Source organism: Triturus cristatus, chromosome 1_2 (genome assembly GCF_964204655.1).
Source record: "Triturus cristatus chromosome 1_2, aTriCri1.1, whole genome shotgun sequence".
NCBI lineage: Eukaryota > Metazoa > Chordata > Amphibia > Caudata > Salamandridae > Triturus > Triturus cristatus.
This window is the reverse complement of record NC_140580.1, coordinates 84,655,645-84,680,049: the sequence shown is the minus strand read 5'-3', so window position 1 is coordinate 84,680,049 and position 24,405 is coordinate 84,655,645. Positions and strand designations below refer to the sequence as shown.

General features: G+C 44.0%; 1 protein-coding gene across 10 annotated transcripts in view; it reads left to right on the top strand.

The window, feature by feature from the left end:
• Nucleotides 1–24,405, top strand: part of LOC146866846 (scavenger receptor cysteine-rich domain-containing protein DMBT1-like) — a 1,139,300-nt gene that overhangs the window by 740,989 nt on the left and 373,906 nt on the right. For all 10 annotated transcript variants that reach the window (XM_085602006.1, XM_085601995.1, XM_085601984.1 and 7 more), the window contains 2 exons: nucleotides 11,139–11,356; nucleotides 18,284–18,325. In XM_085602006.1, the coding sequence (XP_085458132.1) occupies nucleotides 11,139–11,356; nucleotides 18,284–18,325 (260 nt within the window). The remainder of the gene's footprint in view (nucleotides 1–11,138; nucleotides 11,357–18,283; nucleotides 18,326–24,405) is intronic.

Sequence of the window (24,405 nt, the reverse complement as noted above, 5' to 3'; positions counted from 1 at the left end):
CACTGTCAAGAAAAGCGAACCTCATCTGTTTGAAATTAGACCTCTCCACAGATGATCACTAGGATTGTGTGAATAGGTAGGTGGATTATTCTGATTTTAGTTCATCTGCAGTGCTTTATCTGTATTCTTGTGGTTTATGCTCGCCTTACCAAGCTCTATCTCCAGAGATTCCACAAAGAGAAGATTAGCACAAACTTACACCTTCAAACTGCATCCATATGGCAACTTACAATCATAGGTAATTGAGGAGAGCAGGCCTCCACATGCTTGGTCATATATTCAGATTTGATGTTGAAACCTTCAGAATAGTACCAGGGTACTATGTTGTTTTATCATGAGTCACATCCGCGCCATTTATTACCTCTAGATTCTTGTTTGCTTGTAGCTGTGATATCAGTTTAGCAAACAAAGTAGCTATTGTGGCGATAAATACATTTTAAATTATTCCCTGAAGGGATTGATGAAAGTGCAATTTTTGGAACTAGTTAAGAGGCAAGTGTTTTTCATTTCATTCCCTGAAGCGCCCGGAGGGAGGAGTATAATTTTTTGGGCAACCTTCTTCCCAGAAGTGACTGCAACGTAAAAAGCAGGGTGTTTGTCTGTGACATATGTGAAAAACTGACGCAATATACTACAATTTAAAATCTCAGATGCACAAAGGTACTTCGGTGTGGTAAAGTTACGAGTGCGGAGTCTCTGCAATTGAGGCGGAATACCTTTGTGAATCGGGCTCACATTGTTCATTTTCTTTTCTCTATTTTCCGCATGCTATTGGTGTCCCCAATGAGTTTTTAGCAAGTGGTGTGAGCAGTCATATTTGTTAAAGGATATTGATGTCTTCGTGGGTGCTGTGTTCTCCTCAAATAACTTTGGGGAAATGTGATGTCCAGTGATGTATACAGAATTAGGCAGCAGCCTTGTTGAAAACTGGATCAGATTTAGAGACTACTTTACACGAATGTGGTGGGTGGAGATGGGCATGCCTGGGGCTGCAATTTACCCCCACAGGGTTATTGTCAGTTTGCTGAAAATGATGCACCTCAAATCAATATGTACCAATAAGTGTCAAAATAAATGGGACTAAGGAACAATTTTCAAAGGACTTGAGAATTCGTCCCTGTGGATTTTATCCTGAGCTATGTCTTGTTTAAACTGCCATTATAATGAATATTTTCATGTAAGCACAACCATAGTGTGGTAGTTAGGTTACATGTATATTTTTATACACTGACATTATGGAAGTCATCATGGTAATGTGCTGTTTACATGCTATGGCATTATGGATGCAAGTGCTGTGGCAATATGTGTTTCCTCATGGGCATATGCACTTATGTTTTACATGTAGAGGTCGCAAAAAAAAAGCTCCAAAGTAATTTTTCACTGTGGTAAAGCTGGCCCTCCCACAGAAAAGCCCTGGGTTATCATATAACAGTTTATAATGCTTAACTTTAGTTTGGGAGTAGCTGGTAAACTGATAAAAGAACTAATTGTAATTGTAATTTAAAATCCCACTTAATGGTCAAGTCCTATTTTAGATTTCTATTTTGAAAATGACACTTTTAGAAAGTTAAAATTTTCCTGCATGAGCCAAACGTGCCTCTCTGCTAATGTTGTGTGTTACCTGACTGTTAACGACTCCCCTCTGGTGAAATGTGTATTGTTCCCAGATAGGGCACAAAGGTGTTGGGTGCGAGGCAATATTTTTCTGCCTGACAAGATGGTTATCTGGACTGTGCCCAGGAACCTAATGATTTTTAAAAGAAGGCTACTCTGTCACCAGCATATGTAGCTCACTGTATTGACCAGCTTGACAGACAGGCACCTATCCCAGTGGGAGAGGAGCTGCCCCCAGAACTGGTTTTGAGTGTCCACAAGGGACGGTGTGTCCATTATCATGGCAATACCACTGGGTGAGCACAGTGAGCTCTACACAGGGGAGGAAATGTTGGTTTTAGGTAGAAGGAACTGTGGGATACTTTATAGCTAAATAAACAAGAAGTTCTGCACCAGTGTGCGTGGTTACCCATGGGAACATTTACCCGAGTCATTAGGGAATGGCTTGGAGTTTCCCCCAACCACAGGCTGGCACTGGGAACAAATGTGACCCCCTCAGTCCCCTCTTCAGAAGACCCCTGAATCTCTGGAAGACATAAGAAGGACTGCACCTTATCCAGGACCGACAAGTCGACTCAAAAGATCAGTTGGCTGACCTCCTGTTAAGCTACAGAGACACAAACGCTACAAGAATTCCACTTTCCTGAAGAGCCCAGCTGATCAGTCCATTGTGGGCTTGCCCTAGGCCCTGCTGGTGGTTTCTCCTGGAGTGAGTACTGACCTCTAAATGGTGTCCCTAAGGTCCTGGGGCGCTTAGATAAGGGTGAGAGTGTACTCCTCCTGAATAACCTTAAAAGTATGGACATAGAATCTTTGTCAAGTAATTTTGCCTGGAGGACCAACAAAAGATGGTGCGGTTTTTATCAAGCCTGGGCAGTAAACTCCGTTCTGTGCTTGGATCACGAAGTTTGGCAAAAAAACACTCTGCCTACTGCCAGCGGAGCAGTGTTTACTGGTGCATGCTAAATCGGGTGCATACAGAACATGTTGCTCACGTTTAAAGCCCCTTCTGTTGCTTTCTTGTTTTTTTAAAAACATTTTGTTATTGGCAGTGAAACCAAAAGTGAAACACTTACTGCCATTTAACATGCTCTAATTTGATTTTGCAAGGCTGGAGATCAACCTCCTCCCTGCAAGATCAGGGCTGGGAAGCGGATGTGCTGGCTCTGTGGTGGCAGCAATAGGGGAAGACTGGAAGAGCAACACCACTGCCATGCCGGGCTTCTGCACTGCACTCACCAAGCACAATGCAGGCTGCTGCTGCCCTCCTGGGGGCCGCACTGTTTTTTGTCTTGCCAGTCGCAGATGCAGTCTGTGCAAGGAAGGAAGTGAGTTAGTATTTTAAATGTTCTCCTGTTTTGCGCTAGTTGTCTTGCTCCCCTGTTACAAATGGGAGAAAGCTGAGTTGGGGCAGCAGCACAGCCGGTGCATCAGCCAGGCAGGGCTTGCCTCTCACTCTCTGGTGCATGTTTGGGGGTGACTTTACCTGTCACGGCCAGATGGTCCCTTGTCTGCATTGTCCCCCCAGACCATGAACACCAATTTATTTTTCCTGAGTTTTATATAGTGCAAACTTGAACCAAAGGTTCCCCAGAATTGAGGTTGATGCCCTAACCGTTAGGTTACATCTTCTCCACCATGTTATTTGCAAATCGGGACGATGACATGCATGGTGCCCAGTATACTATTTTTCTGTGTGTGACTGTGAGTACGCATTTCATACACCAGTGGTATATGGAATAAGCAGCACACTAAAGAAGTCTTGGGATTAGGTTGACTTGAGTTAGTTTACCAATGAATGGTGAATGTGTTAAATAAATTCATTGTATTTTAAGTGTGCAGTGTTCTCCAGTGGCAAATTTTATTAACAGGACTAAGCTTTCACATTCACCTTGCATTCACCGATCATAGCATTAGCACATATTTTTAGTATGCCAGCATGCAGAGCTCCGCTCAAGTCAGCGGAGTTTTTGGGCAACTCAGGGGAATCCATGGAGTGAAACTCCAAACTCCGCCCATGCCTAGTCTTTTTGCTAAACCTCGCTCTCTAAGCGGACCACGAAGTGCCAAATCTCTGTGAATTCCGCCTGAGGAGCGGAGTCTACCTCCCAGGCCTACTGGTTACCTATTCCCATTTGGCAGTTACAGTTTATTACATGTAAGAAGGCAACTCTAATGTTATCCAATGAGAAAGGTAGGCCTTACAGTTGTGAAAAATGAATGTAATAATTTTTACTACCAGGACATGTAAAACTAAAAGGTACAAGTCTAACTTTTTAAATGCACTGTACCCTACCTTCTGGGCTGTCCAGAGCCCACCCTAGAGGTAACGTATATGTATTAAAAAGGAAGGTTTGGGTCTGGAATTTTTTTTCTTTTGATAAGAAAACTGTTATAATATTGTGCACTCAAAATGTTCCTATTATGTTCCATGTAAACAAAGTAAACTATGAAAGTGTCCTGCTTTAGATCAGAGCCTACCTATTTCCGGGAAAACTTTGAAAGAAACTAGACAACCATATGGCTACCTAGAACCAAAGTGCACAACAAAGAGAGCCTCTTAGGCTAATTTTAACACATCTTGCTTGCTTCAAGTTCAATGGATTTAAACAATAAAGTCAATGTACTAACAGATTTTAGTGTTTAACATCCTTAAAAGTTATTGTACATCAATCTTTTGTCACACAAATATTGCTTCAAATTTGTTGCTTTATAAATAAATGTTTTAAAAATATGGATCAATGATGTGTCAGCAACTTTATTGTGCATTTCGGCTGACAACACCCTTCTTCAAAGACAATTGTGTTCTTTGATTCTCATTTAGACAAAAGATTCTACTTTACACTAATATTGAGCTCAAAACAAACTGCAAGACTATCCTGACCATGTCTCAGATACCGCCTTAGAACGTACCAACATGATTAACCGCGCAACACTATTACAACAGAAGTGCAAGGATAAACCATTGCGAGAGGTTGTGCTGGGAGGTGAAGCAGTGTGTTCCCATCCTTCTGTTTGAAAAGGCTCCCTTGAGCCATTGAGTTGACAAGCTTTTGGAGATGTGCCTGTGAGAGGTACTGAGACCTGAAAGGATTGTGGCAACTTGCTCAGCAACCCTAGATAATATTTGTTTTTTATCTCTAATGATGAAGGATAATATCCAGAATCACATGTATCTAGAGATTGACACTACTAACCTGCACCTACTTTGGTGAAACACTTCAGCAAAAGCTCAAGTAAGCATTTAAAATGAACTGCATTTACCATAATGCTAAGGGGTGAACCTTGCTGGGAGGTGAATCAATGTGCTCCCATCCCCCTTACATTGCTAAAGGTTTTTTAACTAAATTTTCCACAAATTCAGAGGAGATTACATGCAGTTTCTGGAGATGCTGGGATTTTCTCCAAACAGAATCAGATTTTAAAGGGCTCTTTATTGAGAAACCACTTGTTGCACATTTGCGCTCAAGAAATCTAAAAAAAATCCTTGTAGTTTGAATCGAGCTCAATATTCGATTTTTATTTAACATTTTGTCTTTAAGTTGGATAAAAGAACAGTTCATACAAAGAACAAAGCAAAACAAACGGTAAAAGAAATGTTGATCTGACATACATCGTGCAAAATCACCTCTAATCAAATCTCCAATAAAAAAAGTGCAAAGTGCAAAGATTTGATTTTAGCAATTCATATTTAAAGATACCCCATTGAACCTTCTGAAAAAACAAGTGCATGAATTAGCTAAATCAAGCATGATCTTTTACTATGTCGGAAAATAAAAACATAGTGTACAAAAAAAACATGCTGACATTTAAAAAATATTATAGATCTTATAACTTGCATCTTAGAGCTTAATTGTCTTGTAAAGTAGACCCTTTTGTCTAGATGATAATCAAAGAACACAATTGTGAGAGAGTACTGTTTTGCTTATTTACTTCTAGTTAACCCTGACGAAGGTTGTTTTCACCCAAAATGCATTGGGTATCTACAATCAAGCTGCTGACACAGCATTGATCAACGCGTCGAAAAGTCATTGATCAAGTAAAGAATGTGAAGCAATATTTGTGTGACAGTCCAAACAAGGGATTGATGTACAGTAACTTTTAATGATTTTCTTAAACACTCAAATGTGTTAGTGTGTTGATTTTTTTGTTTACATCCATTGAACTTGAAGTAAGAAGTGATAAAATTAGCCTACTAGCTCTCTTTGGTCTGCGCTTTAGCTCTAGGTAGCCATATGGTTGTCTAGATTCCATCAAAGTTTTAACTGAGACAGGCAGGCAACGTTCATTGTTTACTTTGGTTACATTGAGTGCACAGTAATATTACAGTCTTCCTATCAGAGTTTTTCTACCTAACATTTACTGTGCTCCTCCACCCAAAATGTCTTTTGAGGATATAGCTCATATTACATATATACTACTGAAGAGGCATCAGACATCTATTCTCTAATGTAAGAGGTTAGAAGTTTTAGCACTAGTCCTGGTACAGTTTCACAACAATTGAGACAACTCCAATATTTTGTGAAAAAGGAGGTGAAGCAACTTCTCCATGCTACCACACTTATGCCATACCAAAAAGTGAAACGAATAACATGCGGTTTAAGAATCACAATCAAACCAGTGTTGTTCAAATTTAATAAACACTTCATGTCTAGATGGTATGCGATTTTGAGCAAATGCTTGCTAGACCTCATCCTTTTAATAATTGAGGAACACTTGCAAATTTTGAAAGACAGAGGAAATTATTGATTTAAAAATAGCATTAGAGACCAAAATTTAAGCCAATATTTGGAAAATTGCTCTGGATGAGATCAACAAAAAGCTGGACTCATGCACTATATGAATAAAAAAAAAATTGCATTGAAGGTTGCTTACATACAACTCTATTTGAAAACCTTGTTGGTCAATTCAGTAAAAAAACGATTCACTCTTTCGTTTTATTTTTTCATTTGGGTTGAGATTGATACTGGTTTGGTCGCTGGTGTGACCAAGGGTCGCACAGATACCATCAGGGGGTAGTTGGGTGGGGGGTAACGTGAGTGTACATCTACTGGCTGAATTGAATTGTGCAGTGTGGAAACAGAAAACACAGAAACAACCCCAGCTTTCTCACTTGACCAAATTGTTTGATCCTTGACAATTGTTTTATTTTACTTTCCCTCCTTTTCCTTCATTTTCACATTTAAGAGGACCTCAAAATACATGACATCAGAATGTGCGCTGCACAAAAAACTTCTCCTGTGTTTCATTTAATTAACTAGAATGTTTCTCATGTATGACAGCATCCTCAGCCACCCATAGCTTGAACATAACAACTGACTTGGCTCTTAGTTCACTATTGGAATTGTTGCTCAAGTGGTGGGGAAGCATGAATGTTTCTAAATCCATGTTTGAAAACTGACCCTGTTGAAAAACAAATAGTTCTCAATGCACTGATAAAATCTGATTTACTAAATTGAAAGGTTCTACATTTTAATGAAATACACTTTTTGAATTTTGAAGAGACGTTATCATATTTTTACATGAGTGCAGCAAGATCTCTTTATAAATTCAGGACTCCCTAGTTAATTCCTCTCTGGGATTAACATTTAAAAAAGGCTTGCCTGTTTATTTAACATATTTTTTATGTTGGTGCTCTGTTAATAAAACAGCAGCCCAGTGCTGCTGTTGACCAGAGGGCCGCACGTAAAGGTTTAGAGGGCCGCATGTGACCCCCGGTCCGTACTTTGAGTATCACTGGAGTAAACTATGGTTCCGTTGGAGCCAATCATCAAGATGTTCAATGCTAACTTTCACCAAGTAGGCACGCATGCGCATTTGCAGTTACACTGTAGCTGCATGGAGCTAGTTTTTTTTAACATATGTATCTTCTTTTCACTATGCAATGACGAGATTTTTTCCACCACCACACCGGTTGTCTCCAGAAGCTGTTAAAATTCCAATGCACTTATGGAGAATTATAAGGATGGTTTTCCTTATTTTATTTCTCCTCATTTTTCACTTTACTCTGACTATGCCATGTCAAAAGTTTCTTTTTTCATCTCATCCATTTTGAAACGTTCATTGATAAAGCAACAAATGTGAAGCAACATATGCGTTACAGTCCAAACAAAGGATTGATGTACAATAACTTCTAATGATGTGATCAAACACTGAAATGGGTTAGTATGTTGACTTTATTGTGTAAATCCTATGAACTTGAAGTAAGACATTTTAACATTAGCCTACGGGCTAGGTAGCCATCTGGTTGTCTAGTTTCTTTAAAAGGTTTGTATTATCATATCAAAATGTCAATTTAAAAGTGCACACACAGGCTGAAATGATAAGCGTTTGACATGTTTAAAGGGTCTCTTAAGTGGGTGGCACATTCTGTGCTGCAGACCCACTGGGAGCATTTAATTTACAGGCCCTGGGCACAGATAGTACCACTTTACTAGGGGATTAGCAGTAAATTAAACATGCCAATTGGGTATCAGACAATTCTACCAGGTTTTAAGGGGAGACCACAAGCACTTTAGAACTACTTTGCAGTGGAAAAAGTGCGCAAGGTTCTAAAACCAACAAAAACAAAGTCAGCAAAACAGGAGGTTTGAAGGCAAAAAGTTAGAGGGAACAAAACATAACAAGGATGCTAAATCTAACACATGGTATTCACGAAGATTCTCAGTTGTTCTCGCTTCTCTTGTTGCTTTACTTCACCAGCAGGGTATGTTCGTTCAACCTTTTCTGGACAACGGACTCATTCATGCTCCTTCATAATAATTGGTTCAGCAGCTAACATTGAGGATTCTCACCGTAATGCAGACACATGGATTTCTAATAAATTGGAAAAAATCTGAATTGAGTTCATCTCAGAACAGGCTATTTATAGAAGCTAGGTTTCTCACAGCTCAAGTGATAGTGACTCTTTTCCAAGCCAAGGTCGACAAGATTCAGTCACTCATCTGGTCCTTGCTTCTCCAGTCTTCTTTCAGAATATTTCCATCCTTCAGGTGCAGGGAATCTGGAATCCACAGTTTTTCTTGTTCCTGTGACAAGATTCCATCTTCAGCACCTCAAGAGTTTCATTCTTAGTATGGAATGCTCTGATTCACAATCTTTATCACAGGATAGGACTGACTTAGGAAGTGTGTCCTCATCCTCTATGGTGGATCTCGACCTAGGATCTCCTAGTGGGGGTTCCTGTCTGTCCTTCTCCTCCTGAGTAATCATCAGGTCCAGCCCAGATGGTCTCTTGCTCGGGACAGGAGGGCCTTCCAACTGGAAGGATCTGGAGGCTGCTCACCTCACTTTGTAGGCATTTTCAAAACTGTTTTTAGGAAAAAGAGTTCTGATTCAAACAGAAAACATGATAGCCAAGTCATGTCTGATGAAACAAGGTTGGCTTTGTTGGCAGAAATTTTGGACAAAATCTTTCAATGGGTGGAATGGTAGATCAGGTCCGTTTGAGTAATTCACATTCAAGGGCCACTGAATGTGGTAACGGACTCATTGAGCAGGATAATTCCATCGTCCACTGACCTTTGTCTTTGCTCAAAGGTGTTCTCTCGGGTAGTGCAGAGGTGTAGTTCCCCAGCAACCGGATCTTCTACCACTTCCAATGCCTTGGGTCACAGGTTGTGCTCGCTGCCGATGGACGTTCAGGTTTGGGGGTGGATGCTCTGTCCTGTAGGTGGTATATAGGTCTCCTGTATGACTTTCCCCCCTTTCCCTCTCATTCTGATGTTTTTTCTGCGGGTCAGGAAACAGAAGCTAACTGTGATTCTGATTGCATCAATTTTAGCATGCTCTAATTGTTTTCTTCTCCTAAGTTCTATGATGGTGGAGAGAGAGTAGGTTTTATCAACCTCTCCACCTCCTTTGATGTTTCTGATTCTCCAGTAGGACGTTCTAATCAGAGTCACATTAAAGCCCTGGAAGTAGGGAGTTTAAGATCGTCTAGAATGGGACTCCCTGATTCCTTAGTGTCTACTCTTCAGACTTCTAGAAGGGGTTCCACTTTGAAATCTTATTTAAGGCATTAAGGGTCTTACAATAGTTGGTGTGTGGCTAAAGAGTTGGATCCTACCATGGCACGCCTTTCAAGGTCATGCCTTTCCTTAACGAGGGGGTTTCTTTGCAGCTGAGGATCTCTACTCTTAAAAGTTCAGTGGGCATCAATAAAGGCTTTTTTAGGTTTCTTGGGGAAAGTCTGCTGTATTTTATGGATTTGGTTCACAGACTCTTCAGCAGGCTATTAAATGTGCATTCTACTCCCCTCATGGTTTTCTCTCTTGGGATCTGCTGTTGGTGTTGGAGGCGTTAAAGTTGACACCATTTGCGCCTTTACAAGATATAGATATCATGACTTTGACACTCAAGCATTATTCCTGGTGGTTCTATGACCTCTTCTAGGAGGTTGGGGGACCTAAGCACTCTTTCCTTCAGGCTCCTTTTTTGTTGAGTTTTTGAGGATAGAGTTGTCCTGCGTCTTCTCCCTTCCTTTATATCTAAGATTAATTCTTCCTTCCACAGGGATCATGAGGTGATTCTTCCACAGCTTTGTCCCTCTCTTCTTCTGAAGAAGAAGAACGTCTTCATAACTTGGATGTGAGGAGAATAACTCTTGTTGTTTATCTTCAGTGGGAGGCTTCCTTCAGGGTTTCTGAGTATTTATTTGTCAAGTTGGGCCCAGCTAAGAAAGGCTACAAGCCAGTTGTTATTTCTCCCAGCCGCTGGGTTCGGTCCCTCATTTCCTTGGCTAATTCTGTTTACGACTCCTCGATTCCTGATGACATTGAGAGCAAGTTTATTTGAGGTATGCCTTCCTCAGAAGTGGAATTTCAGGATGCTTCTATTTCTGAGATTAGTAGGGAGGCTACCTGGGCTTCCTGTCCACTTCTGTCTATCACTATCAATTTGGGCATGAAATTGGGGTGCAAGCTGTCCTTGCTTCACGAGTACTGGCCTTAATCAACCAATAGCTATTATCTAATGTACCCACTTTCTGTATATTTCTTGGTCATTCAAATTTCACTATGCTTGGAAGCATATAGGTTTTTGAGTTGTCCTGATTCTTTTGCCGTTGTACTTCTCAGTCGAAACGTATTGGAAAGTGAGGGGGATGATAAAGTAATGCCTCAATTACTTACAGATAATTGCATTACTCAGAGCCCTTCCTCTCGCTTTCCATACTGACATGCCTCTCAGTTCTACCAGGTCAACTACAAAACGTCACTGTTTGGTGATTTTTAAAAAACTGGAGGTTGGGGGAGGGAGGAGACTTTTTATTTACAGCTAGTATGCTTGAGATTGGTTGTCTGTTGAGGCAGGACTACCTCATTCAGTAAGTATGGAAAGTGAGGAGAAAGACTCAGAGTAATGCAATTACCAGTAAGTAATTGAGACATTACAAATTAAGTATATTCCCAAACCCCATGAGAAGTTACTCTGCTACTATTAACTTATTTACAAATATCGAAGCATTAATAAGTCATTCACTTCTCCTTGATTAAATGTGATGATCTGTATCTTTCTTTCCTCAGCCTGGAAGTACCACCTGGTTGCATTTATGATTACGTTGAGGTGTATGATGGTCCCCATAATACCTCTGCTCTGCTGGGGAAGATCTGCAGTGACTCATACTACAGCTTCACATCTACGTCAAACAGAATGACTGTCCTGTTCAAAAGTGACTACATCATCACATTATCTGGGTTCCAGGCCAACTATTACACATACAGGTGTAATACAAGTAGCACAAGTAAGTTTAGCCCGTGAAGTGAAGAGGGACAGAGGGTACTGATATAGCTGACTTTATGCCGAGCAGTGATAAGAATGTATGCAGAAGGCTTGAATGACATGTCGCCTTCACCTGTAAGAATGAGAATCCTGAATGAATGTTCATGGCTTCTGCCTTGTGCCTTACTACAGCCTACGAACAGCGGAAAAGTAGTCGCTATGATACGAGTTCTCAATCCTGTATAAAAAACATTGTCATCTGCTTGATGTACGTTTGCACTGTGTAAGCTGGTAAAGTAGCTCATTGGAGGAATAAGTCTGCTGCAGAGATCTAGGCCAAATTGGACCTTTGCTGGCCCGACTCAACATTTCAACCCTCCAATCTCAATAACACAAGTACCACTGAGTTTATCTATAAGAGTACCTGCTGTTTACAGAGCTATGAGGCTGCAGGAATGTTAGAAATGAAAACCTGGAACACCGCCGAGGGTGAGAAATGGTTGTAGAGAACTGAAACAGATGTAAATGTACATCATGACAGTATCAAATTTCCATTAGCAAAAAGAAAGGAATGTAAATGTGTTTTTATGTAAAGCATTTCTACAACAAAACAGCCATAATGAGATGCACTGGGTTCCTCAAACCACAATACCTGCAGGTGAAACAATATGCCTCTGCTGGAAATTGCGAAAGAAATACTTCAATATTTCAGGACGTAACGGTTCGATGTCCTTTTTTTATGTTTTATACTACACATGAAGTATGCATAGAGTTTAATGCTATTTATTAATCTTGTTGAAAGTGGGGAATGGCTGCGATTCATACGGGATGAAGCTGCAAGTGGTGCAAGATGTCCCTGCCCCCCCTCAACAATGGTACTAAATAGCATATTGCACTGACTGGATCTGCATGGTTTAGCCATGTTGCTTTTTCATGTGCTGGTTATAAACACATAAACAAAGGAGTTTATTCATAGCCAGAACAAAAAGAGCTACATCCATACAATAGTTATAATATGTATATGTAGGGCTACTGGTAGTTATAGTTAGGTCAGCTGTTCCATAGGAAAATAGTTTTTTTGTGTTGCTTATAGCTTAAGCCCCACTTGATGAAAATCCACGAAACTTTCCAAAAAGGTGCTACTTTTGACTAGTTTGATCCTTCAAGTGGGGGTCGAGAAAAAAGGGAGGGTCCCAAAATGCAAATCCCACTTGCATTTTCCATAGACTTCTTTAGGCCGGTGTTAGAATCCGTCATGTAGCATTTCCCCAGACTTTGCTTTCTCCTCTGAGGTTTTTCAGAATCTCTTGTGTTGGCCGTAGGGATTGGAGGCACTTGCTGATGCAGTGGGAAAGTGCATGCATGCCCTTCCTACACATGTTAGAAAGTGGTGCTCAGCCAGGGAGCACTGTGCCCCGCTAGTGTTTCTGTACACGTGTCCAGACTGCCATTGAAAGCTGGGGTGCGCTTTGTACCGATAGTGCCTCAGCATACGTGACCAGCTGCCATTGCAGACAAGTGTGCAGCCTGCCAGGGGAGGCTGGTGTGCAACTTACACCAGTGGTGTCTCTACATACGTGACCAGCCTGCCCGTACAGACGAGTGTGCATGTTGCACAGGTGGTGTGTCTAAACATGTGTCCAGTTTGCCATTGCTGGATGGAGTGCGCGCTGGCACCGATGGTGTCTCTGAATTCATATCCAGCCTGCCATTGGAGACTACTACTTTGGGCTGCCACAGTAGATTGCAGTTGCACAGCTTCATCATGTTTCCTATCATTGGTTTCACTGTGACAACCACTTTCCAGTGGTACAGGTGGCTTTGTCCTAATTCGCTTGGAAATGCCAGTACGGAAATTTGGGCAGTTCTCAGCTCTAAAACTCTGTTGTGTGCCTTTGTGTTTGGGCATTCCCCAGTGACAGCTATAAAAAAACTGAGCACGCGACTGGAAAGACAGTACACTGCCATTTGAGGACCTTCATGGAGAGATTGGAGGGAGAGTTTTTATACTTGGAGTCAGATCATGGCCTGACTAAAGATTAGGATCTACATTCCATGGTCTCATGGCAGGCAAGCCTAAAATTTAGGGGGGCATACGTGGTTCAAAGGGAGACACTTTGAACCACCCCAACTTCAAATGCAAACTGTAGTATAACTATTGGTGCCACACTTCAGCAAGGGGTGAGATACGCTTGTGTGGACGTACGACGGGAGAACCTGGAACTATGTGGTGTACACTGCCAGAGGAATCTGTTGGGCACAAGGAAGATTACTACCACTGAAAGGGACCGTATGCCCTTCCTGAATAGTGGGTGGCCAGGGCCAACTACCTGCTGCTGTGTGGCACCCTTAAGTATGCTCTCTATAAGGGCTTCTTGTGGTTGCCCCCTGTTCTTCGGAGCTCTCAGGGACATCAAAGATCTCCTAGGAGAGACCCCACCATCTACCTGTGACACCTGAAGAGCAGTGCCCTCTCAAATGACCACATGGCTGGCTAGAATCCAACTGGTAGCGTGCATGGGTGTCAAACTAAGACTAGTGCCTGGAGACTGGATTGCCTCATGCAGAGTACCAAAGTCTGTCCCGCATCGAAGGCATGTGGCCCCCGCACCCTGGAGACCTTTTCACGCATAAGCATCTTGTTGGTGGTGAGCTGATTCACCGGTAGGGGGATTCCATGTTGCCTGCTTCATCGATCATACTGCATCTTTCTCGTGCAACATGACGACTGCATGCTCATTGCATGAGGTGTCCGCTTCAGATTGAAACCCTCGGAGGTGGGGGTATATTTGTAGTAGTGCCTCATTCTACCTCGTGAGGCATTGCTGGACTTGAACCTGTCTTTGACTAAAACTGTTTGGTGTGATCAATATCAACGTGCACCGGGCATTGTGCCTCATTTCCAGGGAGGTACAGAATTGTAACTCTTCGTTGGTGTAGCGGGATCGGTCTGGTGCAACTTGGATCATCACGCACCAGTTCTGTGCCTGGATTGTTTGATGTGACTAATATCAGCTCGCATCGTACATTATGCCTCATTTCCAGGGAGATACTGAATTGCAACTCTTTTTGGTGGTGTCGGCAGAACAGTCTGGTGTGACTCATATCTACGCACACCAGGCGTTGTGCCCAGGTTGTCTGGTGCAACTTGACTCTGTGACTCATTTCCAGAGATGTACTGATTTTACAACTCTTCATTGTGTGTGACTTTGACAGTCTGGTGCAACCAGTATTATCACGCACCAGACATTCTTCTCGGATTGCCTGGGTGTGACTCTGATGGACGCGTACCTGATGAGGTGCCTCTTCCTTCTGTGAGGCCCTGCTCCCCTGCTTCATTCTTCACTCCTCGATAATTCCCTTTCTACCCTTCAGGGTGGTGGCCTAACTGCACTCTCCTCAACCAGCCTCCCTGATGAATATGTGGCGGTATGTAGTATTGCCGGGCAGGGGACTGGGTGGTCAGAGTGATTGGGCTGGAGGAACGCATCCGAGAATGAACAGAAGTGGGTCAAGAGACTCTGTGACCTCCTTGTGATTTGCAGGACTGGGCTGATACTGGAAGGCCCTTGTGAACCCTTTTGGTGTGACCGACTATTGCACTCAGTCCTTTGTTGCTCCACATCCTGTGGGTGAACTTCTCAAGTGGCTGCTTAACCCATTTTGCAGACTGCCTCCTATTTGACCTTGCTGCCTGCCTCCACCTGCTTCCTTGGGACCCTGACTAAGAGTGACTTCAACGATGTGTGTGGCCTAATCCCGGGGGGGAGAACTGGGTGTCTCCAATCAGGGGTATGTCTGATAGTTGGGGTGAGTTGGAGGGTCACGTGGTCTGCAGCATGTTAAGAATTGACCTGCTGGGTATTGGTGCACCACATTTGGGTGTAAAGTGCGTATGTGTACAAGCTTGTTTCGTACTTTCGTATTGACCTTCCTGGTATCCGTTGCATCGCATACCAGTACGGGGTAAGTGTGCATCTGGGACAGAAGGTGAACTCCCTGGGATTCATAACACTGACCGGTGGTTTTACCCGCCCGGCCACGGTGGTGCTGCTAAAAAGTGGTGTAATTCAGTATATGTACATGTTGTTCATATTGTTGTGACCGTCTAACTGTGTGTTGTTGACTTTTAATAATTATTGGGGGGGCCTGGGGTGGAAAACCTATTGCACCGCATAAGGTTGCTGAAGGGGTGGAATCGGATCTTTTGCAAGTGTGCATATTGCTGGTCTCATTCAAACACAGTTGGTCCTAGTACTGTTAGAAATAATTCCAAAAGGGATTTATACCTAAAAAATACATGATGCTCATGTTGTGTTGATTATTATGTGTGCATTGAATACAAACTCTATTTACACACATCACATGTGTAGTCTCATTTGTGAAAATCAGGTTGTTTATCATGAGTGAGTGCTGTGCCAATGCTTTATACATTGACTCTGTGATAATCCTGACTGCTCAGTGCCAAGCTACCCAAGGATGAGCGCAGATTGCACAGTGTTTGTAATCACCTGCCCCTGATGGGAGTGGTAAGTTCTGCCTGGCTGGGGAATTGCCTCAAATCAACCAGAAAGTGCCAGTGCCAACACAGGGCTACAGCAAATACTGCTGCCCATAATTACACCACATTTAGGAGGAAGCCAGATCTTGGTCCGCACATCATGCATTTTGTGATTTTGTGTAAATTTGTTTTGGACATTAAGCGTCAAACTTTTTTGTATATCTGGATTGTTGGGAACAGCAATTAAAAAAAGAAAATGTCCCTTTCCCTTTTTTATTGATATGGCCCTTGGGGATGCGATGCCTAATCAGGCTCGGGACAGGGGGCTGTGTGGCACCCTCCCCCTTTTTATTATATTTGGCCCCAGGGGATGGGGTCCCCAGGGCCTGAAGACCAACCCTATGCTGTGAATGGCAAAAGCTGTGCATGGTGTGAGGTTGCAGCCTGCTGGGGGTTTGGCCCCAAGGCCTGGAGGCAGGCTATGCTCTGTGACCAACATGGAATTGCCTACCTTCGGGTTCCTGCCTGCGGGGAGTTTGATGCAGGGCCTGGCTGCAAGCCAGGCCCTCAGCCAGCATCACACAGCATGTGTTGAAAGGCCATGCACAGGGTGAGATTGGCTGCCTGCAGGAGGGTCCGTTGCCTCTGGGCGGGTTGACCTCAAGGCGGCCTGTTGCCAATCCCCTGCTGCGATTGGCTAAAGGCCGTGCATGGTTTAGGGTTGGTTGCCTATGGGGGGTTTGACATATGGCCTGGCTTTATGTATGGTAATAAAATATTACTTTAAGTTAAAAAAGAACCTATAAATTCACTGTGAAAAAACAAAGATTAAAGTAATGTTATAGATAGCACAATATGTCAGTGACATTGTGAACTAAAACAAATACCAAAATTCAGCAGTGATAGGTAGCAATGCTAACTAAATCTTGCAATCTGCCATGCACTGCTTATGAGCTTACATATTACATCACTCATGACAAGTTCTATTATGTCATTTATGACATCACGGATGATATCTCAAATGACATAATTGATTACATCACTGAACATGTTTACATAAATCACAATAGCACACTTATTGGTTAAATAACTTCCTGCCAAATTTGGCATAATTAAATTCAGCCATTTTGTTCTGTATTGTTTTCCAATTTTCCAATGAAAATTGCATGAGGAAAAAGGTGTTTTAGAACCCGCCCCCTTTTACCCCGCCCCTGTTTGGTGGAGCACCCTGAAACTGTCCAGAAAGGAGCTGAGGTGGAAGAACTATTTTTGTTTTGTGAAGATTCCTCAAATGGCACCAAAGTTATAAACAAAACAAAAAATGCTCTTCATATGGAAACTGAATCCTACATAACTGCACATTAGCTACCGTGTGATACATATATAGCCCTTTTGCAAAAATGTTTTATGTAGCAATACAACAATAGTACTTAACAATATACAGATCACAGAAATAATATCCAAAGTTGCAGCCATGTAGATACAAAGTAAAAAAGGGTTGACAAGACAATGTTGTTGATTTTGCAACAAGATATTAAAGAAATTGAGAGGAACAAAGAGGTAAATCCAATAAAGAGTCCATTGAACAGATTTCCTCACAACTCAGCCGCTGTAGTTTTTTGGTGCTAATTACAAGCAGCTAGCCAAATGTCTACCTCTGTGAAAACAGGAGTGTGCTCATGGATCGGAATTCTGAACTTTGTGATAATTATCACAAATCTCGCTTTTTCCCCACAACAGATTTCAGTAACTAAAACTTCCCAAAATTATAAGGCCTTGGAAACAGGCAAAACGTGCTATATCTAGAGTTTTAAATGCCGATTCTGCATGTTATGCCTATTATCTAAGTAAATAACATGGAAAAAGAAGCATTTATCACACCTGGTAAACAGGGCCAGACTGGGATCCAAAACTGGCCCTTGCAAAGTGCTCGGCCAGACCCCCGAGGGGGTTGGGGGGTGGCCGAGCTGTTTGCCTCGACCGGTTTCGGCCGATTTTGTTACAGCGGCCGATATTGCAGCTATGCTGCAAAAACGTCACTGTAACAAAATCGGCACCCAGTGACCCAAAACCGGCCCCTCACCGTGGCGGCCCACCGGGAAAATGCCTGGTGCCCCTTATGGCCAGTCCAGCCCTGCTGGTAAATACCTCAACCTGAGGTTAAGAATGAATGTCTGTCAATGCTGGGATCCCTTTCAGTCCTTCTGTAACTGGCTGTCCTGCATACACTTACTCATTCTCTTTGTATTTTACGATATTACTTGCCTTGAATGCACCTGTGACTTTGCTTCCCCCTCTCTTGTATAGTGCTTGAGTGTTTTATAGCCAGGCATGTGCTATACAAGCACCATAAATACTGTCAAAAATCGAGAAACTATTCTGAAAAATGTTCATGAAAGGGTTTGAGCTCAACTTCTTCAATCCTATCTATTTTCCTTTCTTTTATAGCTCAACGGACCACTGCAAGTGGCAGGAACACGACTGTACCAGGTATGCCCTTTGTCATAATTCTCATGTTTGAATGAATAAAAGAGCAAATACTTGTATGCCTGCAATAGAAAACAACATTTCCAGTTGTAGGGCTAGGATTCTGCAAATGAGGCACTAGGAAGAAATTAGGGACGTTGTGGTCAAATGAGAGCTCTACGAAAGGCGACAAGAGAGACTTCACAGTAACCTTAAACTCCAAAGTCACAAGGACACAAAAGATTTCCTGCAATCCTGCTGGTGTTGCTGGACTCTGCCATCTGTGAGTTCTACCCTTGCCCAAGGTGTTCCTTCCAGGTATGGGCCTCAGAAGTGGGTTCTGCAGCTGTTTTATTTAAAAACCTACGTATCGCCCCCACTGCACCGGTCAAAACCGACGTATTGCTCTTTGATGCCAATGCAGGGCCTTTCACATGACAGCGGACCCACAGCCTGCGCAACCCGATGACAGTGCTCTGCACAGCTTACCAACGTGTGAATTGGAACCGATGCATTGAGCCTTCAACATCAACCTTTTGCTCTATACAAGGTAGTTTTTCAGCAGACCTTGTCTGGGTTCTGTTTCCGGTGATCCCCTCCATCGTGGTCAGCATGAACTTTAGATATGCATCAGTGCATCACGACCTCAAGTTCCCTTTTGACCGCTAGTGACTTCTAAGCACATTTAATTTTGAAAAATTCATATTTAGACTTTTGCCTATTGTATTTTTGTCCTTTTGGTCTTGTTGTACTAAGAAAAATTATTTCTGTTTTTCTAAACCTGTGTGGAGTCCTTTTTGTATTGTTTTCATTGTGTGTTAGAAATGGGGGTCGTTAGTTGGCAGAAGTAGGTATTTTTGACCAAATAAGGACCCTTGCTTCTAGTCAGGGTAAGGGGGATACACACTTTAGATAACCCCTGCTCACCCCCTTGGTAGCTTGGCATGAGCAGACAGGCTTACCCCAAAGGCAGTATGTGTAAAGTATCTGTACCAACACTCATAGTAACACAGTGAAAACACCACAAATGGACACCAAACCAGTTTACAAAAATAAAATATCTATATCTAAACTAAAAAAGACCAAAACGACAGAAATCCAACATACAGATACTCAGTAGAATGTCTTTAAAAAGATTGTTGCAAAAATAAGTTTGTAGATGGGAAATGCAACACTTTGCTCTTAAAGTACCTTGGATGCGTAACGCAGAACAAACAAAAGGGTCGCAGAGAAGGCGATGCGTCGATTCTTCCTGTGCTCCGGTTGTGATGGGACAAGATAGCATCTCGATTCGCTGCAACAATCCTGTGCGATTCGATAAAATGGCATCTTTGATGCGATTCGACAGCGTGGGGGCGATGCGTGCATGCCCGACGGCCGTGCGACGAAATCGGTGGTTTCCTGAGCCGTCACAGGGCCTGCGACACGCTTCTCCGGTGATGCGGCGATGATCAGTGGCGGACGCGGCACGCTTCCTTAGTGATGCGACGGGCCCTGCGACACGCTTCTCCAGTGATGTCGTGGTGAACAGCGACAGTGGCGGCACGCTTCCTCGGCGATGAGACGGCGGCTGCTGCGGCGGCGACACGCTTCTCCCTTGTTGCATCGCGCTTCCAGCTCCCAACAGCTAGGGCCTCACACACAGTTACAGGCAGCTCCTGGCAGCTCAGAACTCCCAGTAAGGAAGTTCAGGGAAGCTGGGGGTGAAGTCCTTTTGTTCCTGGGAATTCAAAAATAGGACGCAAGCTCTTCTCAGGGCCTTGGAGACTTTTCTTCAGAAGGACACAGCACACAGCAAAGTCCTTCTTGAAGCAGGGGACACTACCCACTACCCACACTAGTACATGTCCTACCTTTCACATACACTGCACCCTGCCCAGGGGGGTACCTTGGGCCTACCATAGGGGTGTCCTATGAGTAAGAAAAGGGAAGGGTAAGGCCTGGCAAGTGGATACACTGGCCAGGTCGACATGGCAGTTAACAAACTGCTCACAGGCACTGCAGTGGCAGGCCTGAGACCTCTTTCAGCGCTACTCATGTGGGTGGCTCAATCAGTGCTGCAAGCCCACTAGTAGCATTACAGTTACCAGCCCTGGCACACTTAGTGCACTTTACTAGGGATCTACTGGTGAGACAAATATGGCAATCATGGATAGCTAATCACAATAACAATTTGCAAAGGGAGCACTTGCACTTTGACACTGATCAGCATTTGCAAGGTGCCCAAAGCATCTAAACCGGCAAAACTAAATCCAGCACAGTGTCAAAAATACAGGAGGTAGAGGCAAAAAGTCAATGGAAACCACGCCAAGGATGCCAGGTCTAACAATGTGTGTGTGTGTGCTGCACAAATACTTTACACATTGCATCTTAAGTTAAGCCTGCCTGCTCTCTGCCAAGCTACCAGAGGGTGAGCACAGGTTAATTTAAAGTGTGTATTTGGCTTACCCTGGGTAGAGTGGTGGTCCCTACTTGCACAAGATGCATACCTTTGTCAATTAGAGACCCCATTTCTAACAGCCCGAATATACAATACTGCAAAATCTTCCCCTCCTTTATCTCTGAAGCTTAAGTTCCTCCCCATTAGCTACATGAGTTTCTTGTAAGAAAACAACAATGCCCCCGGTCTTTTAATGTATTGGTAAATAGAGTAACGTTTCCTTGCAGTGTCCATACCCTTGACATTCTAGGTCAAAAAAGATCAAATAATTTTGTTATATTTATTGACAGTTCAGTCTTAAAGGCGACCAGCTGCAAAGGAAAGATCCCCAATCTTGGATGGATGAAGCTTGCACACAGTTCCCACCCAGGCTGCAGTATGCACATGATGCAAGGCTCAATAACAATAAGAATACAGAAAAATCAACTCCCTTCCGCAGGAGGGCAGAGCAACATATGGCTGCCAAAACAGTGAACCATAAGTCCTGCGAATGCTGGCCTTCTCTGGACTGTGTGAGAGTACCAGAACACCTCATGCAAACAACCGAGTGAGGGTCTTGGCTCAGCAGTTCAATCATAGCTTAGAGGTAGGCTTCCAGGGCCACTCTGGGGAGGGGGCCGAATAACGAGGATCATGGATTGAGAACGGTAACTTCTAGATGGGCGTGGGGTGACTGGCATGCACAGTGTAGCAGCACCCCTGTATCTTGGGGGCAGTCAACAGCAGATAGTGTCCCTAAGGAATCAACAATCATGGGGAGGGGTTCTGAGAAAGCACAGCCCTCAGTGATGATCAGATAATGTCCTCGGCTGTCTGCGGTGTTACCCTAGGAGGAAGGATATAGGCCATGCTAGACCGCATTGAGTCTAACACTCCCCTTGATGAGGCCACTCCAAATCATCAATGACAGGGGACTTGCCCTGCACACATACTCCAGCCGCAGGAACCAGTGCCTGCATCTGTTCCTGTTGTGAGGGCCTTGCGGTTGGGGCACTGGTAGTTGGTTTAATTCGCCTCAGTAGTTTGGGTCTTTTGTTTTTATACTGGGATGTCAGAGGGGACCCAGTGCTAACAGTAGGTTCCGACTCCGGTTGGCTCATAAAGCCTCTTGTCTACTCAATCCCAGGCATCTGCCAGTTCTGCGAAGAAGTACTTTGTTTGGTGTGCAATCACTTTACGTTTGGCTGAAAAAAGCAATGATTATGTGAGTCCTGCATCACACAACTTTCTCTTCATATCTGGAAATGAAGCCGTCTGTCATTGAACCAACAAAGTGTAGTCTAGGAACAGGAGGATCCTCGCTTTTTCAAAGGCAAGTGGGTTTGAGTTTCTAGCTGCCCAAAGTATTGTGCCCTTGTCCCTGAAGTTGAGGAGCCGTGCCACTACCAGTCTCGGTGTGGTGGTTGTCGTGCAGGCACCCAGTGAGCATGTTCCACCACAAAGTGGTGTATAGCCACATCTTGAAAAAAGTAGTGGGGTCCATACCCTCTGCTCCCTCTGGGAAGCCAACTATGTAGAGGGTGTTGTGCCTACATCTCCCCTCCCCATACTCCAATTGGCCTTCCAGGAACTGGACTGTGAAAGTAAGTTCCTCTACCTGACAAGTAAGTTCCTTGGTGGCTAATTGGGGAGCTTGTATGGACAACTCAGCTTGGGAGACTCTGTTCGACAGTTTGCGATGGTTCTGCCTGAGGAGGCCCAACTCCACCACTCCTACATCCAATCTTCCACCTAGGTCAGGCCAGGTGTCTGTGATGGCGGTGAAAATCTTGTCCAGCCTTACATCCATTGGGTCCGGTGTAGGACACAACAGTGGCACAGCTGCCTCCTGACAGGAAGGGGCTCCCAACTCACCTGATGGCATTACTGGCAGAGAAGTTCCACTCGTCTCACATCTCCCCATTCTCCAGGCTCACCCCCACCATCAGTCGATTGTTTAAGCAACAGTAGCACAGGAGGTCAGAGTTTCCATCGAAAACCTAGCACAGGACTCGCTGTTCCCATGAGCCAACAGGCCAGGGAGGCATGTGCAGGCCCGACGGCTAGTGGGCAACTCTAAGTCTGACAAGGTAGGACTCTCCTAGGCTGCCCCACGTGATTAAACAGGGTGGGCAGGATAGTGGGACTTAGGCGTATGAATATCTCCACTCTGCAGTCCTGTAAGCCCGCCCTCACAGCTGTACTCTCATGTAGTCAGAAGTCCAAGGAGATATGAGGAGGGTGGAGAGGAATCAAAATACTATAGGAAGGGCATTCCGTACCCCGAGAAAATCATTGGAGGGCAAAAGCTTTGGGGAGGCGTGAGCAGCCCCTTGTGTTCTGTAGGTATCAATCCAGTGTGGGCCCCATCTCTCAGTTATGCCCCGTTTTCAGGCAGCTTGTTTCTAGTTCAAGCCAGGGTAGGGGGGCCGAACATATGCAACACACCCCTAGTTCTGTCGTATGACGGAGGGAGGAGGCAATAAATCCAACAGGGCTTCCCCACCCGGGTTAATATTCACAACAGGAGGAGTGGCCCCAGGAGGGAGGAGAAGACCTCTGCATCCACTGTGCCGCCCCTCATGGGCCCACGTGGAACACCCTCTTTGAGCATCGTCTCTGGGTGGGGAGCCATCAGTGCCCCCCAATTCAGGCCCCTGGCCCCACAGCAGCCTTGTCACTTCTCTGCAGATGCCGCTGTTCCTGGGGCCCAGAGCAGCAATATTGGCTCAATGCTTCTGCCATCCTCACATCACTGTGAGCATCTTCTCTGGAGGAGGGCTGTGGAAATATGAATTTTTATGGTCAATTGTGTCCCCTATCTTAGACCCCAACGGCTCCATGTACATGCTATAAGTACATGTATGTTCCCTCCAGTTTCAGCTATGAAGACGCAAATACATGCGCGTCCAACGTCAACATGCCCTCTTTCAGATCCGCCATGAATGGGTCGAATATTCCATTCCTAAGTATGAAAGGCCACCGACTTTATGTGGTTCACTTTTCTAGTTTTGTAGTTAAGGCGAGTAGGCCCTGAATTCTGCCATCAAGCCTTTTTCTGTTTCTGCCTCTGAAATGCTCCAGCTTGGACCTGCATCCGTGTCCATGAACTTTGTCTTACTCCCTGCGCGGCTAACGGTGCCTGACGCGGCCTGTTGCCTGCCAAAAACTGTATTCAGCCTTCAAGTTATCAGCTCCGCTCCTCATCCAATACATTCCTGTCTAGTAGTTTAGGTAAACATCCCTCCAGCTACCGAGCAAAAGGCTCGGCCTCGCTGTCTTTTTGCAAGTAATTCATAGCCCCTGTTACTATGGAAGATTCCTGCCCCCTCGCATCACATGTAGACACATAGACGCTTGTACACGCACTAACAGTCAGTATAGAATAGGATCTGTCCGAGAAGACCCTTCCTTCCAGATAATATAGTTCCTTAAACACAAGATATTAGATATGATTTAGGACTAGGTTGTCCTGACACCCCAGACTTCTGTCTCCACATGTAGGGCCAAATGTCAAGCTCCCTTCACCCTCTAGTTGTACGTCAATCACGCGTCATGCGGCTGCGCGCGCATCTCTGTCAAATATTTCTGCTGACACTGCAGGATTCTCTTATGGATCCACCCACTTGTGACATCATTTTTAATGACGTTTCTAGTATACGCCTGTATTTACGCCTATTTTCAT